Source organism: Humulus lupulus, chromosome 2 (assembly GCF_963169125.1).
Source record: "Humulus lupulus chromosome 2, drHumLupu1.1, whole genome shotgun sequence".
Taxonomy (NCBI): Eukaryota; Viridiplantae; Streptophyta; class Magnoliopsida; order Rosales; family Cannabaceae; genus Humulus; species Humulus lupulus.
Genome location: NC_084794.1, coordinates 295,698,678 through 295,721,053, shown reverse-complemented (window position 1 = coordinate 295,721,053; position 22,376 = coordinate 295,698,678). Strand labels below are relative to the sequence as shown.

At 40.4% G+C, this 22,376-nt stretch overlaps 1 protein-coding gene and 1 pseudogene across 1 annotated transcript; both read right to left on the bottom strand.

The window, feature by feature from the left end:
* Positions 1 to 2,550: 2,550 nt before the first annotated feature.
* On the bottom strand, positions 2,551 to 4,477 carry LOC133815749 (low affinity inorganic phosphate transporter 1-like; annotated as a pseudogene).
* A 13,390-nt stretch (positions 4,478 to 17,867) lies between these two features.
* On the bottom strand, positions 17,868 to 21,523 carry LOC133819952 (low affinity inorganic phosphate transporter 1-like). The gene is made up of 2 exons (XM_062253338.1): positions 21,414 to 21,523; positions 17,868 to 19,755 (listed from the first exon to the last, which is right to left on the bottom strand). The coding sequence occupies exon 2, from the start codon at positions 19,740 to 19,742 to the stop codon at positions 18,174 to 18,176; it is 1,569 nt and encodes a 522-aa protein (XP_062109322.1). The 5' UTR covers positions 19,743 to 19,755; positions 21,414 to 21,523; the 3' UTR covers positions 17,868 to 18,173.
* Positions 21,524 to 22,376: the final 853 nt, after the last annotated feature.

The following is a 22,376-nucleotide window of genomic DNA, read 5'->3' as shown; positions in this document are numbered from 1 at the left end:
TCAGCCATATTCACAAAATATAACCACCAAAGATAAAGCTCAGAACTTACCTTAACTCTTGATGCTAACCCTGAGCTAATCTTCCAAAACCTCTACTCAATTCACTGAGTTCCAGCCAAGTTTCCTTAGTTTTTCTATGGTTTCCCTTGAGAGAGAGAGAGAGAGAGAGAAAAGAGAGAGAAGGGTCGGTTTGGCCTTGTTCTACCACTTTCTGAGTTTTACTTAGTCTATCCTTAATTGATTAAATCAATCCCGAGGCTCGGGGTACCAAAAATGTCCCCGAGGAAAAAACGGTAAAATTCCCCAGTATTCCTTCCTAAGCTTCCTAACGTCAAATATATCTCAAATTATTTATTTTCATAACCTGATAACCCAAATAACCATCTAATACCCGAAATATCCATTGACTTGCCCCAAGTCAAGTATTAGGTCCTGTTGTGACTCTCCCGCTAACCAGCTCCCTAGGATCGCCTCAAGTCGTATGCTGTAGATTTACCCACATAATAATGTGGTCATCACAATTATGAAATATAATCACATTTACGCCCTCAACGGGCTAAAATTACAAATATACCCCTTTAAGCTAAACGGGGCCTACATGCGTACTAATACTCATAGACATGCATTTCATATATTCATGTAGGCATGATTATCACAGAATCATGCATTAAACTATTTAATTCAGACATAAACCAATCGTGCCCTCCCGACACACTAATCAATGCCCTTTAGCCTTATTAGTGATTTTGGGTCATTATAGTCACTCTCATCTCTCCCTCTTTCTCTAGCTTTTAAGATTATTAGTTTTCTCCAAGATCTTCATCAAGAAATCTTGACTTGTATAAAGAATCAAGGCTTGTGAATCCCAATCTCATTCCATTGTAGTAGCTTCAAGCAATTCCAAGAAGAAGGCTAGGAATAGAGATTTTTGGACAACATATCTACATTTTTGTCAAGCCTTGTCATTTTAGTATTTCACATAAAATCATAGCTTTGTGATTTTGTGTTTGAAGGTTGTTCTTCAAGAAATGTCCATTCTACACTTTGTTTCCTTTGTGTTTGTGTAATTTGTGATTATCTACCTATAGAGTTAGATTACTTGTTGTTTATGCTTTGAGTTGTAATACAAAACCAAGGTTGATTAAGCCTAATCTCAACCATATATGTTATCTTCAATTCATTTAAGTGTCAACTATTGGGTAAGTGTGAGATTACACCACCGCAATATCTAAAATATACACACAATAATGCTTGATAACTGTTGGGTAAGAGTGGTGACTACCCTTTGTTATGGTTGACCCTGGGCTAAGGCGAGCTAGGCCAACGCCTAGGGTCTCACATTAGATCTTTACTAGAGCCTAATTTGGCTCAGGGTCGAATCTGGCTATGGCCAAATCGGGCTCAGGGCTAGGCCTGCCCTTTATTTTCCACATCATGTCAGAGTACGCCAACAAAATGACTTATGATGCTTTCATTAGTGCGGTTTTTGCAATGCAAGGATTTGAAATTTTGACTAGTGGGATGGTGTCCATTGTAGTTTCTTCGATCTTTAAAGCTCATTTCTCGGTCGGCGTACGATTTTGACAAAAAAAAAATTGTAAATTGAATCCCAATTGTCATAAGGTTCAAGAGTTTCTTTATGGTGAAAAAGACACATATAATATAAACAAGGCTCCTAATTCTCTAAGAAATCATGATTAATACATTAACTTTTTCTAATATTTGATACTAGGAGATAGTAGAAGACTTGATCATGAAAATCTCATCATCATTTCTTATACTAAATGCATCTAAGCAAAATCACACAAGAAGAATAATTTTAAAAAAAAAAGTAGCAATAATACTAAAGAAGAGAGCTTTTTCATAATACCCAACACAATATTCAAAAGCTTGCCTCTCTAACTTCTCCATTTTCAACCTCAATTCTCCTGACATGTCTTCCAAAGGCCTTATGTTAGACTCAGGCACCAAGAAGGTGAAAACTATTTCCAAAAAGTTAACCACACCAAGAAATATCAGTGTGCTCCTCTTTCCAATCGGTTGTTCTGCATACTGAAACCTAAAAGCTCCAATTATAGCTCCGGCCTTCCCCGCCGCGACAGATATGCCATGACACGTGGAACGTTATTTATATCAGTGCGATTTTTGCCAAGCAAGGGTTTGGAATTTTGAATAGTGGGATGGTGTCCATTGTATTTTCTTCGATCTTCAAAGCTCATTTCTCGACCGACGTACGATTTTGACAAAAAAAAATAAAAATTGTAAATTGAACCCCAATTGTCATAAGGTTCAAGAGTTTCTTTATAGTGAAAAAAACACATATAATATAAACAAGGAAATCAACATTAATGCATTAAATTTTCTAATATTTGATACTAGGAGATAGAAGAAGACATGATCATGAAAATCTCCTCATCATTTCTTATACTAAATATATCTATGCAAAATCACACTAGAAGAATAATTTTTTTAAAAAAAAAGTAACAATAATACTAAAGAAGAGAGCTTTTTCATAATACACAACACAATATTCAAAAGCTTTCACTACTACTATCTTGCCTCTCTAAATTCTCCATTTTCAACCTTAGTTTCTCCTGACATGTCTTCCAAAGACCTTCCATTAGACTCAGGCACCAAGAAGGTGTAAACTATTCCCAAAAAGTTAACCACACCAAGAATTATCAGCGTGCTCCTCACTCCAATTGCTTGTTCCGTATATTGAAACCCAAAAGCTCCAATTATAGCTCTGGCCTTCCCCGCCGCAGCAGATATGCCATGACATGTGGACCTCAGCTACGCAGAGAAAATCTCGGCCGGGACGACAAAGGTGGTCGATTTGGGGCTGAAGTTGGCGAAGAAGAAAGTGAGGGAATATATTACAACAAAGCCAATTCTATTTTCTGTCAATGTCCAATGGTGGTAAGGAATGGCTAGGGCAAATTGAAAACTGTCATGAAGAAACATTCCATCAGTTGGATTGAAAATCTACTGATTCTGTCGATGAAAGCCATTGTGAACCAATAACTAGGAACTGTTGATTAAAGGGCTATGAGGGTTTGAGCTCTGGCGATTTTGAGCACATCTTCAAGTGCACTCATGGTTTTGGCTTTATGGATCCAACCAATGGCGCTAAAGATGTCTTTCTGAAATATATTTTGGTTGTAGAAAGCTATGTCTAATAAGAACCAAGTACTTGTTGTACCAATCAAATGCAATCCATAGCGACTGAGAAAAGCTTTCGAAAACAACTAGAATTTTCTCTCCTCTTTCTGTCCTAACTCCTCCACTTTCTCTTGCTCAGCTTCTACATCAACTTGTAGAACTTTCGACATGTCCGAGGTTGCTTGTTTAGCATTCTTGGCCACAAGAGCTGTGTACCGAGCGATCTCGAGCATTTTCATTCGCCAATAGTAAGTGAGCAAAGTCGGGAGAGCACAGAACTTGACAATTACACGCCATGCATATTCTGCCTCCGACACAGTCGAAGCAACCGCATCAATCTCGTAAGCCAAAGCTGGGAATTGAGCTTTAAAGATTGAAGACACAACAATGGCCACCATCCCACCAGCCAAAATCTCAAACCCTTGCATGGCGAATACCGCAAAAACTTGGTGATATGGTGAGTGATGAGCTGTATTGTGATATGCTGAGTGATTTGGTGAGTATATCTGCAACTTGTTCCAAGATTCATGGCGACTACCCTTTGTTATGGTCGACCCTGGTCTAAGGCAAGCTAGGTTTATGCCTAGGGTCTCACATTAGATCTTTACTAGGGCCTAAGTTGGCTCAGGGTCGAATCTGGCTATGGACAAATCTGGCTCAGGGCCATATTTGGCTCAGGGCCAGGCCTGCCCTCTGTTTGCCACATCATGTCATAGGACGCCAATAAGAAGACTTATGATGCTTTCATCAGTGCGGTCTTTGCCATGCAATGGTTTGGAATTTTGACTAGTGGGATGGTGTCCATTGTAGTTTCTTCGATCTTAAAAGCTCATTTCCCGGCCGGCGTACGATTTTGACAAAAAAAAATAAAAATTGTAAAGTGAACCCCAATTGTCATAAGGTTCAAGAATTTCTTTATAGTGAAAAAGACACATATAATATTAACAAGACTCCTAATTCTCTAAGAAATCAGAATTAATACATTAACTTTGCTAATATTTGATACTAGGAGATAATAGAAGACATGATCATGAAGATCTCCTCATCATTTCAGATACTAAATATATCTAAGCAGAATTACACAAGAAGAATATATATATATATATATATTTTTAATTCTAAAGTAACAATAATACTAAAGAAGAGAGTTTTTTCATAATACACAACACAACATTCCAAAGCTTTCATTACTACTACTGTCTTGCCTCTCTAACTTCTCCATTTTCAACTTCATCGTTTTCAAACTCAGTTTCTCCTCACATGTCTTCCAAAGACCTTCCATTAGACTAAGGCAACAAGAAGGTCTGTCCCTCATAATTAAACTTTTTTAGAATAATAAATTCTGAGGGAAAGCATTAAACTTTTTTTGATAATTTTTTCTCGTGGCATTAGTACAAAATTAATCTTTTTTAATTAGTTTTTCAGGCTAAACTAGATTGAAAAATACATATAATTTTTTTTTATAACAAACTCATACCCTATTTTATACTATAAATTTAGTTAAATGGTTTTTCAACTAATAATTACAAAATTGGCTAAATCTACAAAAATGGTTGACCTTGAAGGCTAATGGTCACAATAAATATATATATCATTAACGCTAGCTTGAACTCGATCAGTGACTATTAAGCTTTAACATCTCCTCAACATTAGAAACGCATCTTTATTTTTGTTTTTGCGAGAGGTTGCTCAACAACGATTTCATCATTGTTGAAGGTCGAGAAAGAAAAATTCAGAGAAAGAAAGAGAGGAAGAGAGATCAGGGTTCCTAGTGTGGGTGAAGATATCTTTCGTGATGTAGATTTGGACAACATCACGAAAGTGATCACTAACATGTCTAAATTTTTAAGTTTTTTAGGTAACTGTGATATGGTTTCTGGAGTTTTTTTCTTCTTTTCTATGATAAGTAACTGTTTGTTACCTTCAAGTTTTGATATATTTGTGTATTTATTAGTTTTTTGATGTAACCAGTTACTTATGTTACTGAAACTATAACTTCTTTTTCATCTTATTCTTCCTTTTTTGATGAAGTTCTCTTCTTCTTTTTCTTCAATAGTTTGTTTTTTTCTTAGATTTTATGATTTCTTGTAAGATCATATCATGTTTTTTTCCCTTCAAATTTGACGTTTCTTTTTAAATTTTAGATAAGTAACCAGTTACCATGTTATATGTATAATCTTAGATTTTATGGGTAACTGATTACCTATATTACTGTAAATATAGGGAACTAATGGTTACTCATCTTATAGCAATAAGTTACCCTTCTTAGGGTAACTGGTTATCTCTCATGCTAGCTTGTTATTTAACCTAGTTCTAGAAAAAAAAATAGATTTAAAAACGTAAAAAGAATCAATCAAATAACTAATTACCTTACTTATACCTGAAAAAAAAAACATACAATAAAAGTTAAAAAAAGAAAAGAAAAAAATACATATGTTGACGCCGTTTTTCGTCAATAGTGAAAGAAGAGCACGTAAAACGATAACTGAAAATGGCCGATTAGAATAAAACAATATAAACACACGATTTTTACGTGGTTCAGTAGTTAAATCTGCCTAGTCCACGAGTCTTTGTTATTAAACTCAAGATTATCTCCAGGAATTCTTCAAGAATGAATTCTTCAGAGTTTTCTCTCAAGGATTAGAATTTCGGTCCTCTACAATGGTGCATGGCTTCTCTATTTATAGAGAAGGCTAAAGAATACTATCCCACATATTTTGGGTAGTTACTCTTTTTGTATAAATAAAATTAATAGCTTTAAATGCCTATAATTAGATATACAAGGAAACGTCCCCTGAAGACCAGGAGACGTATGATACCAAATAATATCCCACGATTCTAGGGGATTTACAATAATAAATGAGGATTACATCTCATATCTATAACCATTGCAGATATTCAAGGTGGTTATCGCGTATCTCTAAGGATTTTAGCCTCTCAGGTCTCCCGTCATCTATCGAGCTAGGAATATCTCCCGAGGCCACACGGCTTTCGAGATCGTACGTATCGTCGAGCTCGGGACCCCAGATCCGAAGTCGTCCCTGAAGATGAGTATGTTCCCGGAGCTATCTTTCGAGATCATGAATACTTCGAGGTCAACATACCCAAGGTCGTCTATATCCTGCAAGCTCGGTACACATTCGTGGAGCATGTTTCCAACCTTATGAGTACTGATTTGCGAATCCGTCTTTCGAGATCATAATTAACATAGCTCAAAATCTGGGTATAACATCTTGCCCCCTCAAAAGTAGTTGTTCGGATCCTAAGAGAAGGAAACTTTTGAACTACTTTCTTTGAGAACTGTACCGTCATACACTCTTGAAAATGGACACGCGTCAATCTGGCATTGCTCATTGTTGATGCTTGAGTACCTTGGAAACACGCCCATGATCGTCCGTCTAACACCTTTTCGGTGCTATCTTGTCATTGATCCCTGACCATTGGATTTTGCAAGGATTTTGTTCAACGTTCCAGATTAACTCCTTATTCCCGCCTATATATACAAGACTTCCCTCTTCACCTTCACTTTTACCTTCGTTCACCATAAGCAAGAAAAGGAAGAACAAAGAAAACCAGAGACCTTCCTAAAAAGCTTCTGTCTTGCGCATGTTTTCTCGGCCAAAGAAACAAAGAAATTCTGGTCTGTTCGAGTCAGTGAGTTCCTATTTGCAACCTCTTCTCCAATCAACAATCTCTCTGCAGTCGCCATTATTGTGTAAGTAAGCAATCTCTGTTTCCCATTTTGTCAGTTTTTTTTTTAAACTATTCTTGCTGTGTATGTGTATATACTAGTTTACGTCCTTAGCATAATGAGATAGGAGGTTTTGATCCGTCAGGCTCAGATGCTTTTTAGACTTCCATCCTGGATTTACATCTCTGGTTCATACCCAGTTTTGATGTTTGAATGAGGTTCCAATTTTTCTGGGTTTTAAAATTTTTAGGGAATGTTTCTTGTACACTAAGTTTTCGGATAAAAACATGGGCCTTGATAAATGCACGAAACCCAAAGACACCTTTTCTAGTTAACCGCCACTCTTCTTTCCCTTGAATTTCGGGATTTCCAAAAAATTATCCACGCTCCTTTTCTTTTTTGTGGAACACGCGTCCTGACTCCTCAATAAGGGTCTTAATACTTAGTTTGTCTCGTTCCTAAACCTCCGAGCTCATTCCATCGAGCTCGTGATTCTTGTATGCATGGCTCTCACCATTTTTTCTTTCTCGTTAGATGTCACAGAATCTGGAAAGACGGTGGGGGTCATCGCAGGCAGTCCCTTACGAGCCAAAATCTCCGAGCCCAGAATCGTCGTTCGCCCGGAATCAACGTCGGATAAGAGAATACGAGCTTGCGTGCGAGCAAGAAGACATTCGAGCTCATTACCGCCGTCAGATAGATGAAGTCATCGAGGGGAAGAGGAGAGTTCTTCGGGAGGCCATCTATCCGGAATCTAATTCAGGCCCTAGGCCGATTCCTCTCGATCCTGCTTTAAAGGTTACTATCGCATACCCCCCCAGAGAGCTCAAATTTTCATTAATGGGGGAACCTTCCTCCTCACAGCCGAGGAGAGAGATGTTCGAGGCCGAGCTCTACTGGAGCACGGTTACCACAACCAGTCAAATATCTGAAATCCTGGCTTTCCATGGCCTTGGTTTGTCAGGCACCTTGAAGTGTCGAGCTCCGACTGGTCAAGAACGGTGCTGCTTCGCCCCTGGCGGCCGTGACGCCACAGTAAAATATGCGGCATGGAGCCAAGAACATATGAGGGCAGGCGCACTGCTGCCTTTGAAGTCTTTTTTCAAAGACTTTTCTGATTTCGTCGGGTTGGCTCCGTTCAAACTCAACACCAATTCATACAGGGTGCTGTCTACCCTGAGGTCCTTGTACCACGAGCTGGGGTGGGAAGGACCTTCACCTCAAGAGATTTTATATCTCTTTTGTTTAAAAAGTAACCCCTCCCGAGCTCGGGGAGGGGATGGATTTTACTACCTCTCGAGCTACCCCAAGGAGACGAAGGTTTTTGGGGATCTTCCCAACCACCCGCCTAATTTTAAAAGAGCCTTCTTCTGGACAGATGGTCTCTCCCCGTCTCGACATTATTCGTTCAGGCGGATTCGTAAGTATTCTCGTTACCTTTATTTCTGTGCTCGAGACTTTAGTTCTTAAATCCATATTCAGTTGAAATGTGTTTCGCCTTTCAGCTAATTTCCAGCGTCCTACCCCTGATGAAGCAATGAAGGGGCACAGAGAGGCCTTGCTCCAACTCCCTTATGGCAGGAGGTCTCTCTCGTACCTATTACATGAGGGCAAGCTCCGAGCTTGTGGGCTGTTGGGAGAGGGCCAGTCAACCCATGACTGGTCCAATAAGAAATACGAACACTGGGAGGAGGTGCCACTGCCCACAGGCGCCCTTCCCTCGAGGAGAGAAACGAGGCCGCCACCTCCAGTTCGCCCAAGGAGCCCGCTGTCTGGGAATGAGGCTAATGATGAAGCCTCAAGCTCAGATTCGGATGAAGGTAAAGTCCTTCCTACCTCGAGAATGTGGTCCCCGACCTTACTGAAACACAGGCCCAATAGGTTAGTCTCGTGCCCATAGGATAGATACCACTTCTACATATGGAGTTGGGTAGATGACTGCGTCCATAGGTTTGATAGTGGGCTCGGGAAATACGACACCATGTACACCACGGACGAGATGTGGAACGGGATAACCGTTCAGTATGGGACCAACGATTATAGGGACCTCTCGAGGTTATCACCCACATATAGGGAAGGCACTCCCCCCGCCTCCTCTGAAGACGGGGGAATTTCATGGTCCCCAAGTTCGAGCTCAGGGGAGAGTTCCAGTTAGGTTTTTTCTTTACCTGGCTTCCCTCTCTTCTCAAACTTATTATTATTGTCTAACTCATTGTAACTGTGCAGGTGCCATGAATCCCGACCTGGACGTTGTGCTCTTTAGCGATGAGGGAGCTTACGCCCAGATGAGCAAATGTCCGAGGATACCAGAGAGGTCAGACCGACCGTCCATGGTACCCAGATGCCGCGAGACGACCCCCACGGCCCAGACTACTGTGAGCACAGCCACGGAACCGACTGTCCAGGTCGACGCGTCTGGCTCGACCGGGCCCATCTCGCTTCCTCCAACCGAAACTCAAATAGTAGTTGTTCGGCCCCCAAAAAAACCTTCTACCTCCAAGGTTTAGCTGCTGATGGCTCGAACTCATATTGAAGAGTTCGTGCTCGATGGCGCCGCTGGGACAGAAGGAGCTATGCTCAGCTCGGATGTCCTTTCTCGAGTGGGCCAAAGCTTTTCTGGCTTCGGCGCCGACCACTGGGACCTTGTGCGCAAGGCCTCGGATTGCAATACTCTTTACGACAAGAGTATCGAGCTTACTACCGCGGTAACCTTCGTAACTCTCCTTTAAATGTTTGTACCTCAGCCCGCGATCTAATTCATTTTTTGCGTTTCAGGACCTTGTCGTTTCGGCACAGCTCAACTATAAGCTGACCAACGAGGTCCAGACGAGCATGTATCTGGCCCAGAAATCGAAGGATCTCGAGCTTAAGATGGCTGACGAGCTCAAAGACTCGAAGTCTGAACTTGAAAAAATGAAGACCCATCTCGAGGAGCTGGAAAAGTCGAATGCCGAGCTCGAGAAGGCCAATGCCAAGCTCGAAGAGGAGAAATCTGTCACCTTCGACTTCATGGAGAGCAAGAAGGCCCGCCTCCTGGACGAGTATAAGGAGCAGAAGGAGAAAGCGATCGACCAGGCCATGTACAAGCTTTGGGCTGATAATGCCGACCTCGATACCAGCTTCCTGGGCCCTCTCGAGGCCACATATGTTGAGCGGTGGAATGCCCGTCTTGAGGCCAGTGAGGCTGCTCGAGAGGCGGCTCAGAAGGATAGTCATGCAATTCGTCCTGAGGGGTCCAGTGCTACTGATGCTGAGAAGGCCAAGGATACTCCTCTTCCTTAAATCTGATCTCGGGGAAATCATTTATTGGGGCTGCGTCCCCCTATTTTTGTAACTATCTTAATTCATGCCCACGGGGCTGATACAATTTCTTTAAATATTATTTACATGTGCTTTACATTCCTTGGTTCGAAATATTTTGCATATTTTTTTTATGGATGAATTAGTTATGTTTATCTATTCATACATAGTTTGGATTTTAGGCTCGAAACTCGATGCATTCATGCATAGTCCGCTTCCGACCTCGTTATTTATCAGGTCGGATATTACTTTAACCATGAACCCGGAAGTACTTATATGGTGTGTAACGTATATGATTTGGTTATATCTTTTTTGTTTAGTCACTTTTCCTCACCCTCAGTTTTTACTCCGAGGTTGAGTTCGAAACTATTTCTCTTTAAGATATTCCAGCCCCGATCTCGACTTATCTCGAAGTAGGTTTAGGTTCCTACTTATTATCGATAATTTTTTTGGACGGTTTGTTCCAAACCTGTTAAGTTTGCACATCTGGTTAACTCCAAATGCTTTAGGTTTTTGATGGTTCGGTTATGTCCAAACTATCTAAGCTCACGTATTTGGTTATATCCAAATACTTTTTTATAATTCGGTTGTCCGAACTATCTAAGCTCGCGTACTTGGTTATATCCAAATAATTTTTTATAATTCGGTTGTCCGAACTATCTAAGCTCGCGTACTTGGTTATATCCAAATACTTTTTTATAATCCGGTAATGTCCGAACTATCTAAGCTCGCGTACTTGGTTATATCCAAATACTTTTGTATATATTTTTTATTTTTTAAGCTAATGGTATGTATACCAATGATGCCCCCTTAATATCCTATGAGTGTGACCATAGGTTATTAAATTAAGAGAGATTGCAAAAATAAATAAATAAAATAAAAAGAGATTACATGTTGAACAAAATAGATCTTTTATTTGATGGAATTCAAAAACAGCCAAGCTAATACATATAGAAAATCATGGTTACAGGTAGCACACTTCCTATACTACTGATAGTAAGGTCTAAGGTGTTCGCCACTCCATGCTCGCGGTACTAGGCTGCCGTCCAATCTCGCAAGTTTGTATACGCCAGGTCGGATTACTGACTCTATCTGGTATGGTCCTTCCCAGTTCGGCCCGAGCACTCCAGCCGCGGGGTCTCGGGTTGCTAAGAATACGCGCCTCAGCACCAGATCTCCCATTCCGAATTTTCGATCTCGAACCCTCTTGTTGAAATATCTGATAGTGTGTTGCTGGTAATCGGCATTTCTCAGCTGAGCCTCTTCTCTTTTTTCTTCGATCAAGTCTAGGGTTTCTTCGAGTTGAGTGTGATTTGAATTCTGATCGTAAACTTGAGTTCGGATCGTTGGGGTTTCGACCTCGATAGGCAACATTGCCTCGCAGCCGTATGCTAGAGAGAACGGGGTATGTCCTGTTGATGTCCGAGCTGTGGTCCTATACCCCCAAAGGACTTGAGGCAATTCCTCGGGCCATCGTCCCTTTGCTTCCTCCAACTTTTTCTTTAGTGAACTTTTGAGAGTTTTGTTAACGGCTTCGACCTGACCATTCTCTTGAGGGTGAGCCACTGAAGAAAAACTTTTTATTATGCCGTTCTTTTCACAAAAGTTAGTGAATAAATCGCAATCGAACTGGGTCCCGTTGTCGGATACGATCTTCCTCGGTACTCCGTATCGGCATACGCTGTTTTTTACCACGAAATCAAGGATCTTTTTCGAAGTTATGTTCGCCAATGGTTCAGCCTCCGTCCATTTTGTGAAGTAATCTACGGCGACTACATCATATTTTACTCCTCCTTTGCCAGTTGGGAGTGAGCCTATGAGGTCGATTCCCCATACCGCGAAAGGCCATGGGGATGTCAACATGGTCAGCTCGGATGGTGGGGCTCGAGGTATCGTGGGGAATCTCTGGCATTTGTCGCATTTCTTCACATAATCGAAAGAATCCGTTTTAATGGTTGGCCAGAAATATCCCTGGCGTATTATCTTCTTGGATAGGCTATGCCCCCCGGTGTGATCTCCGCAGAATCCTTCATGGATCTCTTTAATGATTTTCTTAGCTTCGGGAGGGGTTACGCACCTGAGTAACGGCATGGAATATCCTCTTCGGTATAGCCTTCCATCCATAATTGTGTAACGGGGAAGTTGATACATCAACTTTCGAGCTCGGCTCCGATCTTTTGGAGGAACCCCGTTTTCGAGATAATCAACTATGGGGGTCATCCAGGTCGGCTCTGTTTCAATCATACACACATCTTTCTCTTCTGGCTCGTTGATGCTAGGTGCTGATAAATGTTCTACGGGCACAACATTCAGTTCTTCGTTTTCGAGGGACGTCGCGAGTCGAGCTAAGGCATCTGCATTCGAGTTCTGCTCGCGAGGAACTTGTTCGATTGTATAGAATTTGAAACACTCTAACGCGGATTTTTCCTTTTCCAAGTAAGCTGCCATTCTCGTGCCGCGAGCCTAATATTCTCCCAAGATTTGATTAACCATGAGCTGGGAGTCACTGTAGCAATGTATAGCTTTAGCTTTGAGTTCGTTAACTATACGAAGTCCCGCGAGTAAAGCCTCGTATTCGGCCTCGTTATTCGATGCTTTAAAATCAAATCTTAGGGCAGAATGAAATCTGCTTCCTGCGGGGGTAACCAAAATGACCCCTGCCCCTGCTCCATTTTCATTTGACGAACCGTCGACGTAAAGTTTCCACAGCTCGTGGGCCGTGGTTATTACCTTGTCGTCGGCTGTACCCGTGCATTCCACTATAAAGTCCGCCAATGCCTGTGCTTTAATGGTCGTTCTCGGATGGTAGGTGATCTCGAACTATCCGAGCTCAACAACCCATTTAAGAAGTCGACCTGAAGCTTCTGGTTTAGATAGGACTTGTCTAAGTGGTTGATCAGTCAGCACATGGATGGGATGTGCCTGAAAGTAGGGGCGAAGCTTCCGAGATGAATGAATTAAACTGAGCGCGAGTTTTTCCATCAATGGATATCTTGTCTCTGCCCCCAGTAATCTTTTACTCATGTAGTAAACGGGTCTCTGCACCCTCTCTTCTTTTCGGACGAGCACTGCGCTGATCGCGTGTTCGGTAGTTGAAAGGTATAGGTACAGCGTTTCTCCCGTTTCAGGTTTTGACAGGATGGGTGGTTCCGCAAGGTGCCTTTTGAGATCCTGAAAGGCCAGCTCGCATTCCTCCGTCCATTCAAACTTCTTACCTCCTCTCAACAAGTTGAAAAATGGAAGACCACGATTTGTAGATTTCGAGATGAATCTGCTTAGGGCCGCCATCCTGCCAGTCAGACTTTGGACATCCTTATGCCTTCGAGGTGATGGCATATCAATTCGGGCCTTGATCTTGTCGGGGTTAGCTTCAATTCCACGAGAGTTTACAATAAAGCCCAAAAACTTTCCCGAAGATACCTCAAAAGTGCACTTCTGAGGATTTAGCTTCATGTTATACTTCTTGAGCACTCCGAAGCACTCTTCGAGATCATCAACATGATTCTTGTTAAGTTGAGACTTGACAAGCATGTCATCAATGTAAACCTCCATGTTATTCCCAATTTGTTCCGAAAACATCATGTTTACGAGCCGCTGGTATGTGGCTCCAGCATTCTTGAGCCCGAATGGCATGACATTATAACAATATAGCCCTTTATCCGTGATGAAGCTTGTATGTTCTTGGTCTGGGGCGTGCATGGGAATCTGGTTATATCCAGAATAGGCATCCATGAACGACATCAGGCGGACTCTTTTGTTGGCGAGCTGAAGAGTCCCATTTTCTCAAGGGTTGCTTTGTAAAGAATGTTGACTGAGCTCCCATTATCTATGAGAACTCGGCGGACTCTTTTGTTGGCGAGCTGAAGAGTAATAACCAGCGGGTCATGATGTGGGAACTGAACATGGGAGGCGTCCTCCTCAGTGAAGGTTATGGGTTGTGATTCAACCCTCTGGCTTTTAGGTGCCCTAGGTTCGGGTTCATAAGGAGACCCGTCCCCTGTCTTAAGCTCGTTAACGTATCTCTTTTGGGCATTCCTTCCTCCTCTTGCGAGATGAGGTCCTCCCGAGATGGTTATTACGTCCTCTCAATCTATCGGGGGGGGGGGGGGGCTGTCCTCTTCCCGAGATCGAGAGTTATTATTTTGCGTCGTCGGAGGCGCAGCTACTTTCTGGCTTGCGGCCGTCTGACCAGAATTCTGGTTTTTGACATACTGCCGGAAATAACCTCTCGAGATCAACCCTTCGATCTCGTCCTTCAGTTGTTGACATTCATCAGTTGTGTGTCTGGTGTCTCTGTGGAACCAGCAATACTTACTGGAGTCCCTCTTGGACTTTTGATTTCTCATTGGGTCAGGACGCCTAAAGGGGACCTGGTTTTCATTAGCCAGGTATATGTTTTCCCGAGACTCGTTGAGCTCGGTGTGCATTTTATACACGGAGAAATACCTCTCTCCTTTCTTTTTCTTTCCTCCCTCAGCTTCGGGATTACTTCCTTCGTTCTTTTTCCTCTTGGATGAGTTCTCCGAGGCAGGCTTTGATGCCGCTGGGTCCGTTGATGTTGAGGTAGAGTTGATGTTTATCGTTGTAGTTTCGGACTGGGAGGTCGCTTTGAGCGTCGACCTCGCTTCCTCTACATTGACAAACCTCTGCGCTCGTCTGTTAAACTCGGTTATCGACCTTACCGGTTTCCCTTGCATATCTTCCCAAAGGGCACTTCCCAGTAATACGCCAGCTCGGATAGCCATGAGGTGTCCGCTGTCATCCACATCCCGAGCTCGGGCTACTTCCAGATTAAATCTTGTCAAGTAACTCTTCAATGTTTCACCCGGTTGCTTCCGGACGTTAGTTAAGGTGGATGCTTCTGGTCTGACCCCTACCATTACTCTGAACTGCTTCTTAAAGTCTTTGGACAACTGCTCCCACGAGGTTATCGAGTGTCTCTTGTACTTTTCGAACCAACTTTTGGCAGGACCTGCCAATGATGTTGGAAACAACATGCACCTGAGCTCGTAACCTACGTTACTGGCTCTCATGATAGTGTTGAACGTGCTCAGGTGACTACATGGGTCGGTCTTTCCCTCAAACGTAGGGACGTGAGGAATCCGAAACCCTTGAGGAAATTGAGTGTCAGAAATATGAGGAGCAAACGGCTCGAGCTCCTCATCAGAGTCCTCGTATCGACCATTTCCCCGTTCATTCTTCAAAAGCCTAAAGGCTCTTTCGAGTTGGTCGATTCTTTCTTGGACTGGATCAGTAGGAGGTGCCGTCTGGAATTGAGTGTCATTGATCGTAATTTCAGGCTCGCGTCTCCGCGAGGGATCTCTACGCCTATTCAAGCGATCCCTCAGGTCCAGATTCGTTTGATCTTCATTCCCCCGATTCTGATTCAGATGATTGCGCAGGTCGGAACGATTCTTGCGACTTCCAGCATTCTTACGATCTCGGTTATGCTTACTGACCGACCCGGTATCTCCGGAATCTTCACTGGTAAAACTCATTGCGCGGTTATTTCGAGATGGATTCTTTCCACGTTGCCTCGTCTCCGCGATTCGAGACCGAGATGTCTGACTTTTCTCAGACTGAGGGTCCTGAATTTTCCCGAGACGGATCAGCCGCATTCGGTGCGCTACCAGGTACCTGAGTCCAAGCCTCTGCAGGGGTTCGGTTATTCTCAGTTCCTGCAGGCACTTCCACAGGCGGGTTAGGCGGGACCCGAGCTCGGGTACTCCTTTGAGGCCTAGTAGGAGCAGATGGTTCAACTGGCACCGGAGGTTGAGTTGGCCTCCTTGTGGCAGCATCCTTTCGTGGACGTCCACGGGGCCTTCGGGGAAGAACATGCACGTCCCTTGGAGGAGGGACTTGGTTTTCGCGCGGAGGCGGGGGCTGAGCCACCTGCGCCTCTGCGGCTATCCTAGTCAACTCCTCATTCCGTTTGTTGGCCTCTGCCAATAGCTGTTTCAACTGCCGGTTTTCCAGTTCTACTATAGGAACGTAATGTTCGGGATTGTAGTACATATCCTCATCCCTTGGTGGAGGCGGTGGTCCCCGGGAATCAGAGGACCCACTCCTCTCCTCAGCATCCGGGTTCTCCATTGGTTGTTTTCCAGGACGCCTTGGGTAGTTTTCATCAGGGGTGTTCTGATTGTTTGCGGCCATGATTTTTTCAGGGATGAATGCTTTAAGGCTCTCAATGAAAGCACCAAACTGTTGACGCCGTTTTTCGTCAACAGTGAAAGAAGAGCACGTAAAACAATAACTGAAAATGGCCGATTAGAATAAAACAATATAAACACACGATTTTTACGTGGTTCAGCAGTTAAATCTGCCTAGTCCCCGAGTCTTTGTTATTAAACTCAAGATTATCTCCAGGAATTCTTCAAGAATGAATTCTCTAGAGTTTTCTCTCAAGGATTAGAATTTCGGTCCTCTACAATGGTGCATGGCTTCTCTATTTATAGAGAAGGCTAAAGAATATTATCCCAAATATTTTGGGTAGTTACTCTTTTTGTATAAATAAAATTAATGGCTTTAAATGCCTATAATCAGATATACAAGGAAACGTCCCCTGAAGACTAGGAGACGTATGATACCAAATAATATCTCACGATTCTAGGGGATTTACAATAATAAATGAGAATTACATCTCATATCTATAACCCTTGCAGATATTCAAGGTGGTTATCACGTATCTCTAAGGTTTTTAGCCTCTCAGGTCTCTCGTCATCTATCGAGCTAGGAATATCTCCCGAGGCCACACGGCTTTCGAGATCGTACGTATCGTCAAGCTCGGGACCCCAGATCCGAAGTCGTCCCTGAAGATGAGTATGTTCCTGGAGCTATCTTTTGAGATCATGAATACTTCGAGGTCAACATACCCGAGGTCGTCTATATCCTGCAAGCTCGGTACACATTCCTGGAGCATGTTTCCAACCTTATGAGCACTGATTTGCGAATCCGTCTTTCGAGATCATAATTAACATAGCTCGAAATCTGGGTATAACAACATACAATAAATTAAAAAAACTAATAAAAACAATTTATTTTACCAAAAAAATATATTTGTAAAACAATCACAGTAAAATTTAATACAAAAATAGTTATATAATATAATATTAATAAAAACAATTAAGTTTTATAAAAATAACAATTAAAAATATTGAAATAATAAATAAATATAAAAAATTAAAAAAATAATTAAAATTAAAATGACAAAATTAACCTCCTAATTTAAAAAATTAAATTAATAGCAAAACTATGGCTTTATCACCAATTTGTACAAAAAGATAGGATAATAACCCATAACTTAATTTCAAAAAAGAAAAAGAAAACCCATAACTTAAGAATTTTAATAAAAAAAGTCATAAAATAACATTTTTGTTAACAAAGTCATATTTTTACACAGGTTTTATAAAATACCATAAAAACTGTAATTTCCACTTAAAAAACCATTGATTTGTGGGCTAGTATGTGGGCTTTTTTGTGGGCCTATTCTGTTTTTTTTTTTTTTTGGTTTGATATTGCTTTTATAAGAGGGCAAAATAACTCATTTTATAGACAGAACATCATTGAATTTTTTTTTAAAAAAACCCATAGGCATAACCATATACAACATTGCATTTAGAGTTGTGGAAAACTTTTATACCCAAAAAAAAAAAAAGTTGTAGAAAACTTACATAAGGCTCCCAAAAGAAATTGGATACAAAAAAAAAAAAAAAAAGGTAAAGTGAACCCCAATTGTCATAAGGTTCAAGAGTTTCTTTATAGTGAAAAAGACACCTAATATAAACAAGGCTCCTAATTCTCCAAGAAATCAGCATTAATACATTAACTTTTCTAATATTTGATACTAGGAAAGAGTAGAAGACATGATCATGAAAATCTCCTCATCATTTCTTGTACTAAATATATCTAAGCAAAAAGAATAAATTTTTTTTTTTTTTTTAAAAAGTAACAATAATACTAAAGAAGAGAGCTTTTTCATAATACACAACACAATATTCAAAAGCTTTCATTACTACTACTACTGTCTTGCCTCTCTAACTTCTCCATTTTCAACTTCACCATTTTCAACCTCAGTTTCTCCTGACATGTCTTCCAAAGACCTTCCATTAGACTCAGGCACCAAGAATGTGAAAACTATTCCTAGAAAGTTAACCACACCAAGAATTATCAGTGTGCTCCTCACTCCAATCGCTTGTTCCGCATACTGAAACCCAAAAGCTCCAATTATAGCTCCGGCCTTCCCAGCCGCGGCAGATATGCCATGACACGTGGACCTCAGCCGCGCCGGGAAAATCTCGGCCGGGACAACAAAGGTGGTCGAGTTGGGGCCAAAGTTGGCGAAGAAGAAAGTGAGGGAATACATGACAACGAAGCCAATTCTGTTGTCTTTCAATGTCCAATGGTGGTAAGGAATGGCTAGGGCAAACATGAAAACTGTCATGAAGAAAAATCCCATCAGTTGGATTGAAAATCTACCGATTCTGTCGATGAAAGCCACTGTGAACCAATAACCAGGAACTGTTGAACAAAGGGCTATGAGGGTTTGAGCTCTGGCGATTTTGAACACTTCTTCAAGTGCACTCATGGTTTTGGCTTTAGGGATCCAACCAATGGCGCTAAAGATGTCTTTTTGGAATAGATTTTGGCTGTAGAAAGCTATGTCTAATAAGAACCAAGTACTTGTTGTACCAAGCAAATGCAATCCATGGCGACTGAGAAAAGCTTTCGAAAACAATCCGAATTTGCTCTCCTCTTTCTGTGCTAACTCCTCCACTTTCTCTTGCTCAGCTTCTACATCAACCTGTAGAACTTTCGACATGTCCGAGGCTGCTTGTTTCGCATTCTTGGCTACTAGAGCTGTGTACCGAGCGGTCTCGGGCATTTTCATTCGCCAGTAGTAAGTGAGCAAAGCCGGGAGAGCACCGAACATGACAATCACACGCCATGCATAGTCTGCCTCCGGCACAGTCGAAGCAACCGCGTCAATCTCGTAAGCCGGAGCTGGGAACTGAGCTTTAAAGATCGAAGAAACAACAATGGCCACCATCCCACCAGCCAAAATCCCGAACCCTTGCATGGCGAATACCGCAGCAATGAAAGCACCGCGAGTCTTCTTGTTGGCGTACTCGGACATGATGGTGGCGGAGAGAGGGTAGTCGCCACCAATGCCGAACCCTAGCCAGAATCTGAAGAAGCAAAGAGTGGCCATGACTGAGGTCGGACTATCGCCGAAGGATAAGCCTGAGGCGATAGAGCAGAGAACCATGATCATGAGCGTCATGCCGTAGACTTTCTTTCGTCCAAGTTTGTCTCCAAGCCAGCCGAAGAAGAGTTGGCCGGTGAGAGTTCCGACAAAGGCGACGCCGTTGACGGCGGCGGAGACGTTTGCAGGAAGCTTTCCGGGGTCTGCTGAGCCCTCTTCGTGGTAGTATAAACGTCCGAGGAGCTTGGTGACGAGTGAGATGCAGAAGAGGTCGTACGCGTCGGTGAAGAATCCCATTCCGGCGATGAGTATGGCCGTGAAATGGTACCATTGCGTTTTGGCTACGTCGAGCGCTGTAAGCACCTGCAATGGCTCCCCCGCCATGGCTCTCTCTGTACTGAAAAAATAAGAAAGAAAATAAAATGAATATGTGGTCTGATCTTATGATAGCGTTTTATTATAACATATAAAGTAGAATTATGTGTTATAAGAAGTGTATCAATTGACTAGCTAGGCCGAGTTTGAAGAGTTTAAACTTGTAAGTACGGAAGAATTGGAAATTTAGCTAATTTTAAAATGAATATTGCTATTTGACACCATAAGTTTCAACATTTACATGGAGTTACATTAAATGATTAGTTAACCATATTTTATAATAATTATTAAAGAAGATATTACTTACTTGTGAGTTGGGCACCAATAATATAAAACAAGAGTTTGCCAAAAATTTCAACGCTCAACCAAACTAAGAGTTTTGTACAGAGACATATTTAGTGTTCCTCTAAGAAAACGACAATTTAATCTATATAAGCCCCATTTGAAGTTTCTGAGTCAATAAAGCGAAACTGACACCATTTTTTTTTTATCTATATATATATATTTATTATTCGTTAGATTCTATTTCTAACTTATATAATTTATGATTGTACATAGGTCAATATTTTTGTGGTTGAAAAGTTATGGGAGGCCTTGAATGAAAACGACAAAAGATATTGTTTTATAAGAGTAAAATAGTCAAAGGACAAATAATTATTCTTACTTGTTAGACTGCAACAACACCTACTTCGTTCCCAAAAATAGCTTTTAAAACTCGAATATAATTATGGAAATAAACATAGGAAATAACTTCGTAAATAAATAAACAAAATAAGTTAATAACCCTTGGAACTGTGAGAATAATAATAGGAGAATAAAATAAAATTGTTAGAAAAAATGAAAATTATGAGGAATATTCTTGAAGAGGCCGTGTATTTACTATTATAGCTAGCTTAGTGTGTTTCTAACCACCATTCACATATATCACTACAAAAAAAAATGTAACATTTAGTGACAACGTTTTACTCACAACATATATTTTGTGTGATTAAATATCACTTTTAGTAAGAACAAAAAATAACTTGTGACTAAAAAATCATACTTAATCACAAGTTGTCTGTAGTTTTAGTCACAACCTATTATTTTTAGGAATAAAATTTGTTGTGACTAAAAATACATTTAGTGACAACAAATTATAACTTTTGTGACATAACATAAGAAAGATGATTTTTTTTAGTGACAGTTTTTATTTTTAGTCACAAAATTTATTGGGACTAAAAGTAAGATTTTTAGTAGCGTATAAAAGAGAAATCACGGATTTTCACGGAACTAGGGCTAAAACAAGAAAATGTCACATCTTTATATATATATTCATATTCATGCATTACATACAAAAATAAAATAAAATTCAAATCTTTATTATCTATTTTCTGGTTCTCCTAATTATTATATCATTAGAATGAGTGCAAAAAAAAAAAAAAAGATAACCCAAGTTTTGATATTTTGTTTCTAATGTCCCTTGATCACTAAGTACACCATCTATATATATATATACATATATATATATATATAGCTTACAAATGAAAAACTCAAATTTTTTGTTACAACATGAAGCAGAAGATCATCAAAAAATATTCAAATAATATCATAAACAAGTAACAATAACAATAATAATTATAATAATAATAATATATAATGCAGAAACATTGGAGAAGAAGATACCTACGTAGTACTACTTACCTTATTTAAATGGCAACTTTCTCAGCCTGAGATTTTTCTTTGAGAGAGAGAGAGAGAGAGAGAGAGAATGAGGAAGAAGAAGAAAGAAGAATAATTATGTGATGTGGAAGATGGAGAAGGGTTTGGGTCCGTATTTAACTGCATAAGACTCTCTCTCTCTCTCTCTCTCTAGATCTCTCAGTATGTGTAGAGAATCTTCTTATCAAAAGCATATTCTTTTTTTTCTTTCTCTTTTTCAGTTTTTTTTTGTTTCCAATCTTATTCTTCAATCGTAGTTAGTCAATTTTCCTTTTTCATATTTTTTCAATAAATAAATATATTTGGAAAGAAAAAAACAAACTCTGGTTTCAAAATTCAAAGTTTGTTTTGTTTATAGCATAGCTAGCTAGTATGTCACTATCATTCCAAATAATAAATATAATGTAATTATATATATTTTATATATAGAAAGCAATAGTTGTACAATTTAATTTTGATTTATTATAGGTGTCCCAACTATATATAGGAGTTGCGCTTGCGTATTCTTTTATCTAATTGTCAAAAGTGATGAATGATAATAGCTTTTTTTATCATTTAAAAAAAAATCAGAATATATTGTTTAAAACATGCTGGAGTATTTTTTATTCTCTTGGTCAATATTTATCTAAAAAAAAACACATGTAGACGTTGTTTGTTGTAGTTACAACATCATTTCTGTAAATTTTTAAAAAATTATGAATAGTTTATCGTGCTGGAAATAAAATTTCTGATATTTTTTGATATTCCGGTTATTACTTGTATTCAAAAAAATACAAACTTGTTTTCGATGTTGTAACTTATTCGAATTTTTTCCAAAATGTGCAGGATATATATTGTACAACGAACACCATCGCAAAATATATTAGAAAAAAAATACCCCAACACGTGTTTTCGGAGGCGGGGTTGACTAAGAAATTAAAATAAGAGATTGTTGTTAGCACAATA